The sequence below is a fragment of the Vicugna pacos genome, chromosome 10, assembly GCF_048564905.1.
Source record: "Vicugna pacos chromosome 10, VicPac4, whole genome shotgun sequence".
NCBI lineage: Eukaryota > Metazoa > Chordata > Mammalia > Artiodactyla > Camelidae > Vicugna > Vicugna pacos.
The window spans coordinates 41800417-41821431 of NC_132996.1; the positions used below are offsets into that span (position 1 = coordinate 41800417).

A 21015-nucleotide genomic window follows, 5' to 3' on the forward strand; every position below is an offset into this window, starting at 1 on the left:
GCGTCCCCTCCCCCTTTCTTATGCTTTACTGCTCCCTGTATGCTTAACTCTACTGTAGAAATGATAGGCATTTTCCCCACCTTTTTGGGACCTCTGTTTGAGTTGGGAGTTTGTGAGTAAGAGGGAGAGAACAGTTCTGTTATTTCCGCTAGACGAGTGTGTGATTCTCTGTAGATGTATGGAATCCTTGCTTAAGAGCCCAATTACCTGATAGAGACAGAAAACACAGAGGGTGTTCATAGACTTGGGCAATCATTTTGCTGCAGAGGTGGGCTGTGGGGATGAGAAACAGTACCAATAATTACTGAATGTTTTCTGTGTTCTAGACCTTAGCTGGCCATACATACGTTATCTCAGTTAATTACATTTCACCCTCAGAGAATCCTCACAAGGTCATTACTACAGTCATCCCTTGGTGTATCCTGTTTCCAGGATCCCCTGTGGATACCAAAATCCATGGATGCTCAAGTTCCTTACATAAAATGATGTAGTACGGTTGACCCTCCATGTATCCTGTGGATTGTGCATTTGTAGGTATAAAGGCCTGTGTTATCTCTCTAGATCAGGCAGTGGAGCTCAGAAAGATGAAGCCGCTTGCCAGTCTCACAATAATTTGTAAGGAATGGAAATGGGATTTAAGCTTAGAACTTTTTTCTTTTCAGAGTGTTTGCTTATTCATTCAACGAATGTTTTTAGGGGCTTGCTTACCATGTACTAGTCACCGTATTAGATGGTGGAGTATTTCACTTAAGGATACCGTGTCCCATGGAGGAGACAGACTCGGCTTTTTCCAGGGCTCCAGCCCAAAGGAACAGGTGGTCCTACTGAGAAGAACCAACAAGGGATGGCAGTGCCACACAGTCCATCTCCCTAGGGAGAGTTGTGATTCTCCTTGTTCCCCAGTGGGATTAGCTCCATCCAGTAGCCCTCTAGAAGGGCACCTTTCAAAACTCATCTCCCCCTTAGAATTCTGTATGTCAGCCAGTGCTTCTGTCCTCCTTTGGTGAGGTGTAACGGCTGGGGTAGGGGGAGATTTGTCATTGTCTCGTTACAGAAATCATCTTGATTAATTCAGTGCTGCAAAAATCTCCCTGTAAAAGGGGCAAGGACTTCTCAGGGGAGAGTCAGCACATCTTTAGGCTTTTAATACATACCTTTTAGAAGCTTCCTCCCGGGTGTGAGAACCATACCTACTTTACAGTTCCAGAACTAAAACTGCTTATGATGTGTTTTCAGGTTAAAATAGCATTGTTCTCTATTTTAAATATTAATAGGTCATTTCATAGGCAAAGTAAAAACAGAAGTTCCTCACTTGTCCAACCTAATTTCCGGGTCCTGCTGCATCCTTATGGAGAGGGCAATAGAAGTGCTGCTGATTAAAGAGCAGAGGATGGAAACCCTCGCTTGGTGCTTGGCACATACGCCTCTAGCGTTAGTTACTCCCTGTCAGAGACACAGACCAGAAGCTGGAGATTTCTTCACATCAAACCAGCACCCCTTTGAGAAAATAGTTGGCCAGGGGTGATAGGCTTATCTGAATCTCCCAGTTGTCATAGATTTTCGTTATCAAGGTGGCTGCCTACCACTCACTTTCCCTTTGATGCGATCTAAGCTGATTATGCTGTCAGTGTTGCAGAGGGTGAAGTAACAAGCCTCGGTGAATCGCAGCGCTTCAGAGGTCTGGGTGTTCTGACAGTTTCTAGATGGTTGATCTCAGCGAGGATTCTCATCCCAAAGCTTTTGTTTTGGTCAATCTCTCTCTTTCTGTCTAGCGAATTTGGGTCGGAAACCTTGCCCTTACCTGGACATCACTGTCTCCTTAACAGCTGAGCTGTCACTGGGAAGTGAAAGTGATTACTTTTTTTAATGCCACAGCTGTTGTTTTTACCTCAGCTGGTTCCCATAATCCCACAGATGGTAAACATATGTTTATAGGCACATAGAGAAAGAAGCTATCTTGGATTCCTCCCATCGCTAATTCTTATTTTTCCTTTCATGCAGAAAGTCAAAGTCACAGAACTGGGGGATCTTATACATTTGTAGATTAATATTTCTGTGCATTAAGACTTTGGAAGCAGCAGGACGGCTAGTGATATGCTAATGAGCTGACAGTTTTTATTGATCGTAATGGAAGTCGACAAGTGTCTTTCTTGGCTTTTGTGCAGGCTGGAATATTTTATTAACTGTCTTCAGGGCAGAAATGCATAATTGGTTGCATTTTGAAAACCCTCCTTGTCAGTTTCCTAAGTCTCACTTTTTGTTAGCCTGTTGCCCAGGCTTGGGTCCTTGCCAGTTTTTATAAACAGAACACATCTTTATCCATATATTTACATGCCTGGCAGGAACTCTCCCCACCCCCTTTCCTTTCCCTTTCAAAGCAATTTGTTTCAGTGTTTTAGCATACAGAAAAAAAATGGAACCATTTTCTTCAGTGTAAACAGAGATCTGCAGGGAAATAAGGGCGTTAAAAAAGAATTAGCGTTTGCTGGGCGGCAGAGCTGATTTCCTTTGTATCAGGAAGCTCTCAGTGTTACAAGGGCTTGCCTAATCTAAATTATTCCATACATAAGAGGGTAATAATGGCATAATTTTTCTAATCTTTTTTATTGCATCTTCCTATATTTCTTACTGTGAAATGAGAAATGTTCTCGGAACAACAGAAGTAATGGACATTAGTGCCCCAAACAAAAAACCCATAATGTACAACCTGCCTGGTGCAAATTTATTCCTCAAGTGCCTGGTGAGCTGAGTGTAGGAGGAGATAGAAGGTGGCAACAGGTGGCTTTAACAAAGGGAAAAAAATTGGCCATTTTCTCCTTTTCATCTTGGTAATAGTAAAAGCTCATTAATTTGGGTGCTGCCCCTCAGGGATTTGTTTAGATCCTCAGAGTGGCTGAGATTTAGCGTTGCACTAACGATGGGAAAATGGATTGTTTAGCAAATTAATAGTGTAAATAAGATTGCAGGAGAGAATATTAGGTTACCTAAAAGGATCTCTGTTTCCTGGTGCTGATGAACTGTTTTAGCAAACTGTTAGCATCTAATGCAAATAATTCTTTATGGTTGGTTGAATTGTATCGCTCCATTAAGGCAATTAAGATAGAACTTCATTTTGATTACAGGACTTTATAGTAGCAACATCCTATTAGCCCTTGTAACTATGAAACTCAGATGAAAATTTTTAATTACACTATATTGTAGTGGCCCACACTGGTTTGGAGTTAGTATACCTGTAGTTTACAGCCGAAGATTGTGGCATTATGAAATCAGGAAAGCTATGTAAAATATTAAAGCCTTCGGTTTTTCAGAGGTCAAATGACCAGGTGATCTGGCTCTAGATCGTAGTTTTCATCCGGCATGTCAAAATCACTAAAAAACCATTTTCGAAATTTCATACAGGACTGTGCTCCCTCAGCCTCTTCTAAAATTCTGTTACGTACCCCTAGTGTAGTAACTAATATTCTGAATGATTTTCTCAGACTCCAATTTATTTATTTATTTTTCATTTCTTTTTTAATTGAAGTATAATTTAGAATCTTGTGTCAATTTCTGGTATACAGCATAATGTTTCAGTCATACATATACATATATTTCTTTTCATATTCTTTTTCATTACTAGGTTATTACAAGATACTGAATATAGTTCCCTGGGCTAAACAGAACAAATTTGTTGTCTATTTTATATATAGTAGTTAGTATTTGTAAATTTCAAACTCCTAATTTATCCCTTCTCACCCCTTTTCCTCCGGTAACCATAAGTTTGTTTTCTATGTAAGTCTGTTTCTGTTTTGTAAATATGTTCATTTGTATTTTTTTTTTTAAAGATTTCACATATGAGTGGTATCATCTAGTATTTTTCTTTCTCTTTCTGGCTTACTTCACTTAGAATGACAGTTTCCATGTCCATCCATGTTGCTGTAAATGGCGTTATTTTAGATTCTTTTTTATGGCTGTGTAGCATTCCATTGTACAAATATACTGCAACTTTTTTGTCCAGTCATCTGTTGACGGACAGTGAGGTTGTTTCCATGTCTTGGCTATTGTATACAGAGCTGCTATAAACATTGGGGTGCACGTTTTTGAATTAAAGTTCCCTTGATATATGCCTAGGACTGGGATTGCTGGATCATATGGTAAGTCAATTTTTAGTATTTTGAGGAATCTCTATAGTGTATTTTCTCTAATGGCTGCACCAAACTACATTCCCACCAGCAGTATAAAAGCATTCCCTTTTTTCCACATCCTTTCCAGCATATATTGTTCATGGACTTTTGAATAGTGGCCATTCTAACTGATGTGAAGTGATACTTCATTGTAGTTTTGATTTGCATTTCTCTGATAATTAGCAATATAGAGCATTTTTTCATGTGCCTATTGGCCATTTGTATGTCTTTATTGGAGAATTGTTTGTTTAGGTCTTCTGCCCATTTTTGGATTTTTATTGTTGTTGTTGTTGTTAGTAAGTTGTATGAGCTGCTTATATATTCTGGAAATTAAGCCCTTGTCAGTCACATCACTTGCAAATATTTCCTCCCATTCTGTTTGTTGTCTTTTTGTTTTGCTTATAGTTTCCTTTGCTGTGTGAAAGCTTATGTTTAATTAGGTCCCATTAGTTTATTTTTGCTTTATTTTTATTGCCTGTGAGAATATTTCTATTTCCCTGCCCTAGGAGAATATTGCTAAGATTTATGTCAGATATGTTTGCCTAAGTTTTCTTCTAAGAAGTTTGTCATTTCTTGTCTTATGTTTGTCTTTTAGCCATTTTATTTTTGTGTATTGTGTGAGGGAGTGTTCTAGCTTCATCGATTCACATGCAGCTGTCTAGTTTTCCCAAAACTGTTTGCTGAAGAGACTCTTGTTTTTTCATTGTATATTCTTGCCTCCTTTGTTAAAGATTAATTGACCATAAGTCTGTGGGGTTATTTCTGGCCTCTCTATTCTGTTCCACTGATCCATATGTCTGTTTTTTTTTGTACCAATACCGTGCTTCTTTTTTGATTACTGTAGTGCTGTAGTATTGTCTGAAGTCTAGGAGGGTTATTCCTCCAGCTTCATTCTTTTTCTTCAGTATTGTTTTGGCAATTCAGGGCCTTTTGTGATTCCATATAAAGTTTAGGCTTCTGTGTTCTAGTTCTGTGAAAAATGTCCTGGTCATGTGATAGGGATGGCATTAAATCTATAGATTGCTTTGGTAGTATGGCCATTTTAACAATATTAATTCTTCCAGTCCAAGAACATGGGATATCTTACCATTTCTTTAAGTCATCTCTAATTTCCTTAATCAATGTTTTGTAGTTCTCCATGTATAAATCTTTCACTTCCTTGGTCAGATTTATTCCCAAGTATTTTATTTTTTTGGATGCAACTTTAAAAGGGATTGTTTCGTTTCGTTTCTCTTTTCTTTTCTTTTCTTTTCTTATCTTATACTTCATTGTTAATGTAAAGAAATGCAACTGATTTCTGCATGTTAATCTTGTATCCTGCTCCTTGCTGAATTCTTTTATTAGCTATAGTAGTTTTTGTGTGAAGCCTTTAGGGTTTTCTGTGTATAGTGTCATGTCATCCATATATGGTGACAATTTTATATCTTTTCCAATTTGGATTCCTTTTATTTCTTTTTCTTGTCCTATTGCTATGTCTAGGACTTTCAATACTATATTGAATAGAAATGGTGAGAGTGGGCATCCTTGTCTTGCTCCAGGTTTTAGTGGAAAGGCTTTTAGCTTTTCACTGTTGAGTGTTATGCTGGCTGTAGGTTTGTCATAAATAGCTTTCATTGTGTTGAGGTATGTTCCCTCTATACCCAGTTTGGTGAGTTTTTATCATAAATGGGTGTTGAATTTTATCAAATGCTTTTTCTGCATCTATTGATTTTTGTCCTTTTGTTGATATGTATCACGTTGATTGATTTTGTGTATGTTCAACCATCCCTGTGTCTCCTGGATGAATCCATCTTGATCATGGTATATGATCTTTCTAATGTGTTGTTGGACTCTGTTTGCTAATATTTTGTTGAAGATTTTTGCATCTATGTTCATCAGTGATAATGGCCTGTAATTTTCTTTTTTGGTTTTGGTATCAGGGTGATAGTGGCTTCATAAAATGAGTTTGGGAGTATTCCCTTCTCTTCAATCTTTTGAAAGAGTTTGAGAAGGATTGGTTGAGTTCTTCTTTGTATGTTTCATATAATTCCCCAGTAAAGCCATCTGGTTCTGGCCTTTTGTTTGCAGAGAGGTTTTTTTGTTGCTGATTCTATTTCACATTGGTCTGTTCAATGATCTATTTCTTCTTGGTATAGTTTTGGTGGACTGTATGTTTCTAGAAACTTGTCCATTTCTTCCAGGTTGTTCAATTTGTTGCCCGATTTTCTCAGACTCTTAATAGCTTTGAAAATTATAACTCAGTATTGTATCAGGGAGGAAGAAAGTTTCTTCTCCCCTTCTAGGTTCTTCTTCTTAGGATTAAATTGACATAAGAACAATTAATAGAAACTCAAACAAAAGTTTTAATATCATGTATACATGACAGAGACCCAGGAAAACTGAGTAGCTCACCAAAACGGCCAAAATCTTCACCTTAAATACCATTTTCAGCTAAAGACAAAAGAGTATGTAGGGGTTGCTGTTTGGGACTTCAAAGGGGAGGAAAGCAATTCACATGGAGATGGAAAAGCAAATGTTTGGTAAATAAATGTTTGCTGAGTCCTACAGAGACAGTGGGGTGCAGAGTGGACTCTGATCTCTAAATTTCCCTCAGCACACCTAGCACATATTCTTTGCAGGTAGCTCTGATGATACCTCTGCTCTGGGAACCTGCCCTTGGTCTAAATTCTTTTAGGCAGTTGAAGAAAGATCAAAGTTTCTTCCTGAGTCTTTTGGACCTTGGTTATTTTCAGGTGTAAATAATCTATATGCCAGGGAGACATTTCAGGCAGTAAATTTTGCTCTCTTACGATTGTATAATTCACAGTTTTTAGGAATTTGATGCATGTAAGGTATTGATTGTGCCTATGCTGTGAACTCTACTGCAGTAAGAACTACAGGGGATACTGAGGTGAAAACCTGTGATTTTTGGCCTTCATGGTATTTCTGACTCAGCCATTCATTTGGTCACCTTTCAGTTACAAATCAGTGAGATTTGACTCTGTTTGTGTGTTGGATGTTGATGCTGTTTTCACCTCTGTGGACTTCTAATGAGTAAACCCTCTTGCTCCAGAAAAACCAAATGATGGAGAACAGGGCAGGGGTTTTTAAAGTGGGGCCCTTTGATCTTTCTTGAGAACCATCTAGGACAGCTTTTAAAAATGAAGACTCCTGGGCCTACTCCAGCCCTACTGAAACAGAATCTGGGTGCTGATCCAGTAATCTGAAAGGTAGACAAATATTTGAGGTGATTATTGTGGGTACGGGGCCAACGACCCACGGTCCTCAGTGGAAGAGCTCACAGGGGACACTGCAGTCATAGCACCCGGCAGGTTTTTAACAGCTCAGAGTGACAGGACCTCTGTGGACAATGATGGAGCTGCATCTGCAGGTGGCTGTGAGGGCTTTTTTTTCATGCCCCCCACCCCACCCCACCCCACCCCACCCCTTGGAGTTTTGTCAGCTGTCAAGTGCGCATGCTCTGTCATATCTAGAAATGCCTTGTTTGTACACGGGAAGGAAAAGAGAAAGGGGATGTAACCCAGGGTCCCAGAGCATCTGTTTTCTAGGCCTTCAAGTTCTTCTCCACTTCTTTGTTTTGAATTCCTCCTTCCCCTGCCTGCCTTGCCCTGACTGTTGGGTCCCTATCAGTGATTCTTTAAGAAACTGGAAGTTGGAGAAATACCACCATGGTGAATGATGTGAAATAAAGTGTAGATCTGAAAAAATGAGATTGAATGATGTCTGCTAGTATAGGCCCAGCCAGAGTTTCTTTTTCTTTTTCCCAGTTAAATGTAGATACATTTAAAGTTAAAGGTGGAGAAATAATAGAAATTGTGTCTTTTTATCCCCTATTTCACCTTTTCTCGGGGGAGAAGTTGCCATGCTCTAAGGTACGTTTTCATCTATAGAAGTCCTCAGAGATGATTCTTCTGGGAAAAATCAGGCCGACCGAGTTTCTTTGTTGTTTGCAGTTTTATACTTTATAAAATTCCATTTTGAAGTTTTCTAAAGAAAACCACATGCTTAGCAAATGCTTCTCTCATTGACAAATGTCCAGATGCTAAGTATAGTTGGCCCTCTGTCTGCAGGTCCCACATCCAAGGAGTCAACCAATTTCGATGCACGGTTGGTTGACTCCACAAATACCAAGCCTGCATATGCCAAGGGCTGACTGTCCTATGCCACTTTATATAAAGGACTTGAACATCCATGGATTTTGGTGTCTATGGGGGGAGTAGAGAATGGGGGGCCCTGGAACCACTACCCTCCAGATACTGAGGGATGACTCTAGTTCATGTGGCAATTTGATGCAAGACCTTCTGGTTCTTGGGGGAAGGTGCTGAGATACATACAGGGGTATGTATTTACAGCTACAAGCACATACTCAGACTGCTTCGGGTTGCAGTTAGTCTTTGCGTAATATACTGCCAGCCTTCTTTGGATCCAGTATGGAATTACAACTATTTAAATCAATTAACATTCCCATCTTGATTCAGTGGAAGAGAGCAAGTTTTTATGCCAGTATGTGGGCTGACCCTCATGCCCTACTTTTCAGAAAAAAATATCAAGTGCCTTGAGTTTTTGTGTTAATGGGGATTGAGAAGCTGTCAGTGCTTACTTCCCTTTTGGTTCAGGTCAGCATGATTGACCTTCACCTTGTGATCTGTGTAACACATACGTGTGTGCTGGAGATTAAAGTGGAAAGAGACAAGGGAGGAGGGAGGCAGGTCGAAGAAAGGTGTGGGAGAGGCAGTTAGTAATTTATAATGTGACAAAATCAGTCATTTTAAATAAAAATTAAAAGGAATACTGCTGTGTATTATATATGTTGCTACAGGATGAGCGGATGGGATATCCTTTTCAAATGCACTTTCCATTTGTTTTTGCAAAGGCAGTTAATACCGTGACAAATGTACTCCAGGTTTGTTGAGGGCCCTTTCCATGGCTGATAAGAGTGATTTAGGGTCTTCTGACCAACAGGGGACACGTGGAGCTGATCCTTTCCTGGTTGGTGTGCTTTTGCCACTTTCAAATCACCTGTGGTGACCGACTCTCCTGGTTTGCCTGGAAGTCTCTCAGTTTTAGCACTGAGATTTTTAAATCCTGGGCCAACAATAGTTGGTCACTCTAAGTTTTTCCATATCCAACCTCATTAGACAGATATTTTCTAATGGGATATTTAGTCAGCTCTGATGCTCTGTTCTTTGATGTAAACCTACAGCTTTGCTCTTGATTGCTTTGTTTCGTTTATCTTGAATGGTAGCAAAAGCACAGAGGTCTAAATTGTGACCATTTGAGTTTAGACACCTGTTCTGTTGACCCAGCACTTGAGTGCTGGAAGGTTCTTTAGCTTTTGCACACAGCACTTCAGCTTCTGCATAACTCTTTTTCTAGATGAAGCAACTGAGGCTTGGAAATGGTGACTGACTGACTGTTCAAGTCCACTCAGTTAGCTAGAAATAGATCCAGAACTTGCACCCCAGTCCCCTGACTCCCAACCCCATGCTTTCCTCAAATATGCTTGAAAGGTGCCCTGGCCTCTCAGGGGAGTTAATTTTCTTTGAGAAACCAAGCAACTTTGTACCAGGAAGAAGCTGATTGACTTGGATTGTTCTCCATTAATGGCTCCCTGGAATTCCCCTGCAAGAGATGACAGATTCATTTTGAAGGAGCCCTGGCAGGGACTTCTTCCCTATAGTGGGACTGTCTCCTCCAGTAAACCTGTGTCATCTTTAAAGAGGAAGAGGTTAATAATAAAGGTATCTCATTCCGAGGAAGTGGTCTTGTGATCCTGTTATTTCTATTAATATTTCCAATTAATATTTTATCTTGAAATAATAAGCAGCAGTAGCATTTTCTGGTTACCTCCTGTTTAGAAGACATCAATGTTAAATGTTACTCCCTCTGAAAGACTTGCAGCGCCATCATATTTTATTTATAGTTGAAGCTCAGTATTCTAAACCAGCGTCTACATCTTCCATCTGTTCTGTAATATCTCTTCCATCAAACCAGGAAAAAAAAAATTCCCTAAAAACAGAATCTTGAAATTCAGCTGGAACAATTGAAGAGCCAAGTCAATATTTTCATCGTGAGATGGCAGCCCCAGTGACTTTTTAAAATGAGAGCTGTTCTTCCAGACTAAGTTGGAGAATTAAAAGACCGTCTTTTATTCAGTGAGATGCTGAGCAAGTCTTAAGACTCAGCAGCAAAGAGAGCAGAGTTACTCAGTTGAGAGCAGGGTTGTTATGGAATTTTCCCCTGGTCTAATTTTATTTCCTTGACTAAATGAATCAATAAAACATTTTAGTCTAATATGTTTCTATTGTCTTTTTCCCACTTAAAAAATATCCTGTAAATCAGCAGAATTTAATGTTCCAGGATGACTAGGCCATTGGGGAGAATTTTTATTGCATCAACGCCTTTTTAGTTGGAAAGTTTTAGAACGCTGGCTGATGGATCCTTAGAGCTATGATATTATTAGCATAAACCCAGTGGTAACTAATTAATAGCTTTCTCAAGATGAATGGACCTTTAAAGATTTCCAGAGAAGGATGGTTCATAGTAGGTCAGTGTGGACAAAGGCCAACTCACTTTCTGAATGAAGACATCAGACTTGTTTAAAAAAAACAACAAAAAAAAACGAAAAAACCCCAACTTCCCTGCCGAGAGCATGTGATGGGAGCCATTTGAATTGGTAACTGTAATACTGATTGCCAACCCTCTCTTCTGTTATCAAGGGAACTATCCAAGATGGGAAAATCATCTTTATGCCGAATGGATACATAACACAGTGTCCGAACCTGAACCGCAGTAAGTAGCAACTTAAAGTGTTTGTGAATTAGTAATATTTTAAAACTTCTTGGTAATATCAAATAAGCATGTTGGGAAGGATATATACACAAACTGTTTACACTGTTGGCTTACGAGGTGGTGGGGATAGTGAGAGATCTTATGTAAGCTATATGCTTCTGTGTCTTTGGATTTTGAAGAAACTTACATATTTGTAGAATTTGAAGGTAAGAGAAAGATTACTTGAGCAGTTTTGGGGTCGGTAGACTGACACAGAAAGTCTGATATAATTATAGATGTATATGAATATAAAGTATTTTTTGAACTTCTTGACTTGGATATGGGTTTACTTTTTCCTCTTCTGTGATAATTCACAATTCTTCAGTCCCAATAAAAATCAGGGTTTAATTTAAATTTAATAATGTTTTGAAATTAAAAACATACGCCCTTTTTTTTTCGGTTAAAGTCCTTTTTTCTTGTTTCTTTCTTTTTGCTTATTAATAAAAGGAAAAGATCTAGTTCTAAAATCCTCTTGTGAATTTGCTCCACTTTTGAAGCAATACCTAACCAGAAAAGCAGAAAACCCCTTCTCCATAGCCAAACAACCTTGCTTAATTTTTTTTTCTTGTATTAGCACAGTATCAACATTTCTTTTATGTTTTCTTTATTGAGCTTGCCCAACTTGCAGTGATTTCTTAAGCCTGGTGCAAGGAATAATGGATTTACAAGAGCTTTTGGCCAAGATGACTGCAAAAGTAGGTATCTAAATTTCACTTGTGATGTTTCATTTCTTTCTCCATCTTATCTGGAATCTAGAGTGATATGCTATAATGGAAACATTTTTAGGTTTGGCATCTGCAGTGTGTTACTATAAAAATGGTTTATTCTTACTTGAAATAGGACAACCTATAGCAAATATAACCATTTCTGTCTTTGATACTATTGGGCTATATCAAAGTGTTTCCTGGAAAAATGTCTGGAAGAAAAAGGCAGTATATATCACTGTAGATTTCCTGGGAGTGGAAAAGGAATTTGCCCATTGGCTATTAAACTAGTAACACTTGAGAGATGACAGATGGTCAGAGTCACTGCTGCTTATAGGCTAATGTATTTTGGATACAAGAATAATTGCCAGTAATCAGAAGGGGCAAAATAGCTATTGTTAGGAACAGATTAGTGTCACAGGAAGGCATTATATCGCATTTCTAATGTATGATTCACTTCAGGATTGGTCCTGAGTTAAACAACGAAGGAGGCAAAGTTTGCCTTTTGGCACCTTCAGTTGTCCAATCCTGCATCTTCCCCTCCTCTCCATCATCCTCTTAATAAGCATCTTCTGAGGCTCTGCTCTTTGCTAGGCACTGTGTTAGGCACATAGGAGGCAGTGATGATGAAGAGGACATGATTTCTACCCCAGAGACAGGCATACTGAGTGGCAGAGCCAAAAATGTAAGCAACTGGAGGTTTTAATATAGATTCACAGACTTTAGATTGAAAGTGGAAAGCCCTGAGCCTTGTGGAGGAAGGTACTGAATAAATAGAAAATGTGGCCAAAGCCATTGTTACGATACCAGCCAGTCGTGGACGTGAGTTCTGGCCTAGGGCGAAGAAAGAATCCCGTGGGGCCTCAGAGACATTGCACTCTGCAAAAGGAAGAATTTTAATAACAGTGAAAATGATCCATTAATCCTTTTCCACCTGCGGCTCTGACCACTCTGTTATCAGCCACAGCACGTGGGAAAAAATTGATGGGGAGGTAAGTGTTGGGGAGGTAGGGCTGTCCTCTGGTTCCAGAGATTGTGCTGTTGAAGGTGATATTTCTGTTTCAGGCTAGGTTTTTGGTCAAGTCCCCTTTTGTCTGGAAAGGAGAGACAGCACCCTTTTGTAAAGAGAGAAACTAAAAGTGAGACTCAAGAGCTTTTGACTGCAGAGTGCAGTGGAAATGTGAAACGCAGGCAGTGATCTGCCTTCCCAGCTTGTGGTGCATACAGGCTTTTATTTCATATGGTCTGGAGCAGCTTGCTCTCAATGCTGTTAATTGTATTTTAGCTCGCTACTCAATTTTTTGAACAAGAAGCATGCCACTCAGCCGTAGGGGATTGCGGTTCTCCATCTTCCGGCCCTGAGGGTGCCCTTTTCTTTCTCATTCTTCCCTGTTGCAAGAATGTCATTTCCTCTTTGTAGCCGAGCATCATCCAGGAGCTACACTGAGCTCTGCCCTCAAAACACTATTACGTAAAATGGGCATCTGGGAGGCAGAAGATACTTAATTGGGGGGAGTTGCAAGCCAAAAATGGTCTAATCCACCTTCTAACCACCACCTCCCCTCTGCCGGCACTTTGGAAGATTTATAAGTGTGTTTCTTCCAAATCATGAAAAGAATTACAATTAAAAAACTGAGCACTTCCATTTTCACTGCAGCATTTGGACTCTGTGATAATCTAGAAAGTGAGTTGGCACACTTTTCCTTATAAAGGGTCAGCTAGTAAATTTTAGTCTTTGTAGCTCAAGAAGCAAAATTGAGATTATGGTGTATTTACTTATTTCAATTCAGTGTAATTATTTAAAGTACGTGAAAAGATGCTCAACATCGCTGATCACCAGGGCAGTGCAAATCAAAACCACAATGAGATGTCACCTCACACCTATCAGAATGGCTATCATCAAAAAGACCACAAGTAATAAATGTTGGTGAGGATGAGGATAAAAGGGAATCCATGAACACTGTTGGTGGGAATGTAAATGTGTACAGCCACTGTGGAAAACAGCATGGAGGTGACCTAAAAAACTAAAAATAGAACTGCCTTATGACCCAGCAATTCCACTCCTGGGTATTTATCCAAAAAACCCCCCCAAACCACTAATTCAAAAGGATACATGTATCCCAATGTTCGTAGCAGCATAATTGCCAAAATATGAAAGCAACCCAAGTGTCCATCAACAGGTAAGTTAATAAAGAAAATACACACACAGTGCAATATTTCTCAGCCCCAAATTAGTGGTTATTAGTAGGGAGAGGGAAGTGGGAGGGGCAAGATAGGGGATTAAGAGGTACAAACTTACATGTGAAATAAGCAGCAAGGATATACTGTATAACACAGGGAATATAGTCAATATTTTATAAAAACTGTAAGTGGAGTATAAGCTTTAAAAATTGTGCATCACTATTTTGTACACTTGTAACTTATATACTATTGTACATCAACTATACTTCAACAAAAAATAACACATAGCCACTGAAAAATGTAAAAATTGTTCTTAGCCCACAGACCATACAAAAATAAGTGGTGGGCCAGATTTTGTCCACGGGCCTTAGTTTGTCAACCCCTGCTCTTGAATAAGCTGGAAAGATACTCAGACTAGGCGATCTATATTGAGTCATCGCTATGTGTTAGTTACAATGCTTAAACTTTTTATATTAGCTGTCACTTTAATCCTTACAACAATCCTCTGAGCTAGGTTTAGGAGCCCACTGTCCAGGTGAGAAGACTGAGTTCCAAGACAGTGATGTAACTTTTCCCAAGAAAAGGACCTGGCAAAGCTGGGACTCAGGCTTAGATTCTGAAAGTAGGCTCACGACTGGGAAAGCTCATGGTTGGAGGAGAGAGGACTAGAAAGAGAACCGAAAGCTATGAAGAAGGAATGACTGATGGAGAGAGGGAGTTGCGCGCTACCAGAAGGAGGATGGCGATTTCAGTGAGAAGGAGGAGGAGCACATAAGACTAGAGGAAAGAGGAGTGTGTATTCAGATGGTTCCTGTTGGGAATGAAACGTCAACATAGCTCTTCCTTTTGAAGGAGGAAAGTCAGGGCAGGAACAAGGCCTCGTAACTCACCCTTCTGGTTACAGCTGTTTGCTTTCCTTACACAGATGTGGGCATTTTCTGAGTCCTGGGTTCACATTGTGTGTGCTTCTGCCAGGACCACGTGGGGACCACTCCTATTGCAATGTCTCCTGAAGGGTTTGCGGATCACAGAGACTACTCAGAATCAGACAGCAAACCTAGGATAGTCAGGTGAATTCACAGCAGAGAATTCTTTAAGAATTCCCAAGGCAGGTATTTCCCTCCAGCCACTGCCACGATCTGAACAGGAAGGTCTTCCTTCTGTGCCTTGTACAAGCCTCATTTCCCACTTTTAAGCTGAGGGTACCGCCCTTTGGGGCCCCACCTTTATGGGTGTTTCCTTTAAGACGTCCCATCTTGGGTGGACCCTGTACTCGAACTGCTCTCCCCAGCCCCACTGTGCAGCCCTCAAGGTGGGAGCGCGAGGCTCCCTGTTCGGCAGACATCTTCGGTGTGGACGTTGGCTGTGGTGCTCACTTGCCTCCCTGGATCCCTGGCTGTCAGTTGGTTCTGGCCCCTGTGGCTTTCTTCCTTTTGTGTCAGTTCTGTGATGATCTTTGAAAGTTTTTATTTGTGTATTTTATCCAGCATTTTAGTTCGTTTGATGAGTGAAGTCTCTTAGCGTGCCTAGTCTTCCACCTTGGTGGAAGCTGAGTGTAATTCATCCCTTGGCAGAGGGCAGGAGTTGGAGTCTGGAGAGGGAAGCCAAACCAGAGGACAAACATGGTTCCTGTGTGCAGAGACAATTCTGTGGCACTGAGTCCGTGTGGATTCAGGCTTTGCCTTTAGTTAAATAAGCCTATCATGGCAAGATTTAGCTGATGGGTTTGGCGGTTTGGTTTGAGTTGCCCAGCAGCTATGATTAAAGTAGGCATTCATCGTATAGATCATGGTGTAGATAGAAAATGGGCTTTGGAGTCGGACTGATCTCATGTTGAATCTCATTTTTATCACTGAATGTTTGCAGCCTGGAATGAGTCCAGGGACTCCCCATATGTAAAATGATGACCTTTACTCGTTTTATAAAGATTCCGTGAGAGTTGCTGTCAGGGCCCTGGTCTAGAGCTGGGTGCCAGGAGGTCTCGGAAAGCAGCAGAAAGTCTTCACATTTGGGTCATGGTGGAAGCCATGGAACCCCCTGGAGAGCAAACCCAGGGCACGAGCTGGACAGGAGGTCGTAGCCGACATCACATCAAACCGAACAGATGCAGACACCAGATCAGCTCAGGGGTGTGCCCGCAAGGGCGTGCTCTTCCTTTTCTCCTTTCACGGTAGGGGGTGCTTGAGAATAACCGTGCCTTTGTTTGATTCAGGACAAATCAGGAGAGCAGCTTGCATGCAGCAGCTTCCGATGACAGAAGGTCAGGGTACAGATGAGCCCTCTTAAAGAAGCCCGACATTCTGGCAAACCCACACTTAGTCAAGGTGGAGGAGGTACAGGGAAGCTGTCCCTTTGCCGCCTCCCTAAGTGATCCATAAGAGACCGCCAGTCCCCTGGCTTACTCTGGAAGTTCTCCCAGGGGGTCTTGACGCTGTGGTCACGCAGCGCCAGGTACCTAGTGATAGGGTCAGGCTCTGTCCTGCTCTTGCATCCCACCTGGGCTGTAATCACATTCTGCCTTCAAGCTCAGGAAGAGGAGATGGAAGGAGATGGGCAATTTCTTGATTACTTTTGTTTAAATCTTTGACAAATCTATTTATGTAAATCAAGCAAATGGAGTGGCATTTCAGCTTGTAACAGATTTAATTTTGAGACATTGTTTCAAGGAGCTCAGTAGTGATTTTTCAATTAAGCTTAAAGGTTTAACACAATAGATTTCTTTTTTCCCTTTCATATGGCAAATGCTGAATAAATAATATTTCAAAGGAACAAAAGCAATCTACTGCATCGCTAATGTACTTAGATTCATTCATTGGCCTTTTACTGTGAAAAAGACCTCTGCTGTCTATCTTTGAACGTGTAGAGTGAAGAATAAACGATTCGGTCCCTGCTTCCTTAGATAAGTGGGTCAACAAAGGTAAGACGGAAAAGAGATGGAGATTTGATACTGTATCTATTTTGGATCTGCAGGCATTCTCCGAGAAAATGGCAGGTAGTGTAGAAACAGCTTTTGAAAACGAATTTGTATAAATTCAACATGCTGGTGCCAGTGACAGAAAATGTAATTCATTTTTGGATTTGAAGTTGTTTCTCTTTATTGTTGCTGCAGGATTTAGCAGGGGGAAAAGGAAGACAAGATTATGTACTAAGTGCTTTTGAAAAATTAGCTTTTTGCCTTAATATTCCTTTGTCTCTTTCTGTCTGATGTGCTCTTATTATTGCAGACATTATGGCTTGTCACTGTTGTCAGAAAAGGCTAAATATATTAAAAAAGAAAAAACAAACTCAGAAGGGAAACAAAATCAGCCCTGAGAATAGCTTCCATTGTATTAAAACGGAGGCTTTTCCTTAGAATTGAGTTTTGTAGATGAGCAGAGCTCAGCTTTGTTGGACAGTACTGGAAATTGACAAAATATTGCCTTGAGGCAAGCGCCTAGATTTTCAGGCAACTTGGAGAGATACATAATTGCCTTTTGAGTCTTTTAGTCTTTAAGAAGTTCCCTTCTTGGGATGATACAGACACTAGAGTTACACCAGACTTTGAGAGTAAGACGGGCACTTTCCTCTCCTCTTACTCCATGCTGAGCCACTTTGAGGAAGGATTCAGTTCTAGTGCAACTCTTTCTTGTTTGCTCCAGAGTCATACATCTATCACTACCTTATGTGGGAACTGCTGAAGTTATAGAAATGAAGTAAAGATAATATAAGTTATCACTTCCTTTTTATTCTCTCTTACCTACGTATGGTTTTGGTCACTTGATGTCACTAAGCTCTTCGAAGTATATTTTATCTGTGTTTCCTAAAGAATTCCCAGAGAACTTAATTACCATCACTTCTAGAAACTCTATGGTAAGGCTGGAGAGTTAAATGTAACCTGAAGTTTTGGAAGATCAAGTATAGTAGAGGAGTCAAGGGAAGATAACATTTCAGGCATAGTCAAGTCTCGGTTGTTGTTTTTGTTTGTTTGTTTGTTTTGAGCTGATTATAGTGCATGTGATTTGTTTAGGCTCCTACTGTTTTCCCTACCTGTTGGTAACACCCATGATAGGCTGACGAGGAAATTTTCTTGAGAAATACAAAAAGTTTAGAGGAAGAGGATGGAATAAGTGACAAAAACCAAGGTTGGAATTACACAAGGATTCCACTTCCAGAAAGTAGCCCTGTTGTGAGTAGTTGAGAGGAGTGGGGATGGACTAGAACCATAGAAAGTGTAGAAAGATGGTTAGAGTCCATCATTAGCCGCGTTCAACCATGATAGCTAAAACACTGGCTTGAAATAGTCTTAGTTTGGATCAAAAATTGATATGATCTCCTGTATGGGAAAAATACTCAAGATGGGGATGTATAAGTATGAGAAGGCAGAGAAACTACTTGATCACTGTTTAGGAAGTGCTGTTTGCTTTTTAATTATGGTGGTCTCAATGTAAGAAGGGAAGAAGGGTGATGCGCTAAGGGGCTGAGTTAGTCCTTAGTATAGATGTGACAACAGAGAGCTCATACCACATTTTGGGGGTTTTGGTACCATATTTTTGAAGGCAAACTTTTCACGAGTACTCCACGTGAAAAGTGATCAAGAGGGAAGATTGGAACCGTATCACAAGGAACTGTTACGGGAACCTGGTGGTACTGAATGTGGTCCGGAGCCAGCATGAGGGCAGGGAAACCTCGCTTGTTTGTAGAGAGGTTAGACTTGTGCAGGGTTTCAAGGCAAAACTAGGTCTAGTGGGAAAAGGGAGAGAAATTTCATGGTTCAAGCCAAGAAAACTGTTTTAAACATCCAGAGGTAACCAAGAAGAGCAGTTTTCCTTGGAAGGTAATGAGTGTGCTGTCACAGTCAGATATGCAGACAGAGCATGGATAATCACTTGAAGGGGTTTCTTGTGACATCATTCAAACTTTATACACTTTCAGATCGGAGATTCTAAGATTCCATGATTAATGGTAGAAATTGGGTGACCTGGAAAGAGGTTGTTTTACAAAATCCTAATCTCCCTTGGGGATTCCGTTGCCTTTCCTGTCCTTCGTCCGAACACCAAAGTAGATTCCTGGGGCGTTCTGTTTGGGGGATCCTGAGCTGGGGAGAAACACAATGCACCTATGACTTTCCTTGCTTGTAAACCAGCCCCAGATCCCCAGACTTTTTTCCTTAAAGAGGAGACTTCCCAGTTTGTAAACCATGACGCTTTGGCTTGTGTGTGAAGTTCACAGAGAGGATGGTGGGAGATAAATGTAAATGCTTTGGAGTTCCTGATTAGATCTCCTGTAAACACTGTAATGAGTCCTGGAGAACACATTCATTACAAGTGTTTCCTTGCAGGCTTAAGCTGAAAGCACATACGTTGATGAACACCCGTGAAGTCCCTGAGATACAGTTTAATGTCTCATTTGGTGCTCATTAGACCATGGGAGCCAATATGTCTTCAATTTAGAATGATTCCACCTTGTGTGAAATTAAAAAACAACAACAGCAGCAGCAAAAAACCAAAAACAGATCTGGCTAAGAATAAGTTGGCTGCTTTGAGCATATTTTCTCTTCCTGCTTGGATTTATTTTTTCTTGTTGCGATTAGCTTTGTTAGGACAATGCAATTGAATTACAGAAATTACACCTAGTAACTCTTGTTTGCAGCTAAACTATGCAGAGACAAGACTTAGTCAGTTGGAAAACTGTCACTGTGAGAAGACGTGTCAAGTGAGTGGACTGCTCTATAGAGACCAAGACTCCTGGATGGATGGTGATCAGTGCAGGAACTGCACGTGCAAAGTAAGCCTCTGGATGTCAGCAGGCGAACAGTTTTAAGGGGGGCAGTTTTACTAAGTCTTGTGGAATCTGGTTCTTTATAATGCAAACTCTAAGAAGTGTTACCTTTTTACTAAGTGCCTGTTTAGTAATCCGAGCAATTGTGAAGGGAAGCTGAAAGTGTCATTTCATGTACAAATACTTGGAAATGAAAATCTGCTTTCCCATGACCACGCACTCCAACGTGATTTAATACCATTATTGGAAAGCTTACTGTTTGGAGTTGGGAACTTAGGCTATCAGAGGGAGGAAGGGACTCGTTTGATTTTCAAACAACCTAATGGTTCACTTCGTTCACAAGTTTTCTCTGCTCGAATACATTTTAAAAAGGGATTTAATTAGTTGCTAGGTGTTTTCATTGTATTTTATAAAGTGTGCATCATCTGTTTCAGAGAATAGCAAGAGCTCCCTCCCAAATTAGTATGGAAACGCTGTCCAGTTGAAATTATTTGATAAATATCTGAAGAATGCCATTGTTTATCTGAAAAAATACCGAACAATTGTTAGCGATTCGACAATGATTGACAGCGTCTGCGGAAGGTGTTATTTATGTTCTTGTAAAAATAGGCTTTTTGTTTTCTGCTTAATCTACTTAGCCCGTGTGGGCAGGTGGAATGAAGTCAGTGATGTGTATCAGAAAAGTAATTGAGGTGGCACGGGTTCACACAGGCTGGAGAAAATACTTTATTTGTGGTCCTGGAGTGGCCTGGGAATTCCTTGCACTGCTTCTGTTTCCCTGATGAAGTTCCAGGGATGAGAAGAGCTTTTCCCCACAAGGGAACTTTCAAAGGATGCTTCCACTGAGATTCCTTTCCTTGTCCTTCCTTCCCCAGAGTGGTGCTGTGGAATGCCGAAGGATGTCTTGTCCTCCTCTCAGCTGCTCCCCAGACTCCCTCCCTGTGCACATTGCTGGCCAGTGCTGTAAGGTCTGCCGACGTAAGTATTCTCTGAGGGTCAGAGTGGCCCTCTGTGCTTAAGGATTGGTTTATTTCTCAGGCCTCATTTGATTAACATTGAAGATACGAGGTACAGCACTTGATAGGAACTGCTATATTTTAATCACCTGAGATGTGCAGGCACTTTACATAGGCTGTTTTTTTTTTTTTAATTGCTCACATCAACCCTAATTACTGTTCTTCCTGTTCTTCTGTAAAGGGAACTGGTATTCGTAAGGAGGAAGTCACTTGTTTGGGGGTCAGAGAACTGGTAGCGGTTGGAATTGATCTGTGAAGTCATGACTCCGAGGCTCCATGTGCTTTGGTCCCCTCATTCTGAAAGATCAAGTTAAGGGCCACATTCTGTGTCTGGGCTGTATGAGTCTTGGCCAGGTTTCCTGT

At 40.6% G+C, this 21015-nt stretch overlaps 1 protein-coding gene across 6 annotated transcripts in view; it reads left to right on the top strand.

The window, feature by feature from the left end:
* NELL1 (neural EGFL like 1) overlaps positions 1-21015 on the top strand; it is a 745741-nt gene that overhangs the window by 158780 nt on the left and 565946 nt on the right. For all 6 annotated transcript variants that reach the window (XM_072969672.1, XM_072969674.1, XM_072969673.1 and 3 more), the window contains 4 exons: positions 10883-10955; positions 11607-11689; positions 19508-19642; positions 20512-20614. In XM_072969672.1, the coding sequence (XP_072825773.1) occupies positions 10883-10955; positions 11607-11689; positions 19508-19642; positions 20512-20614 (394 nt within the window). The remainder of the gene's footprint in view (positions 1-10882; positions 10956-11606; positions 11690-19507; positions 19643-20511; positions 20615-21015) is intronic.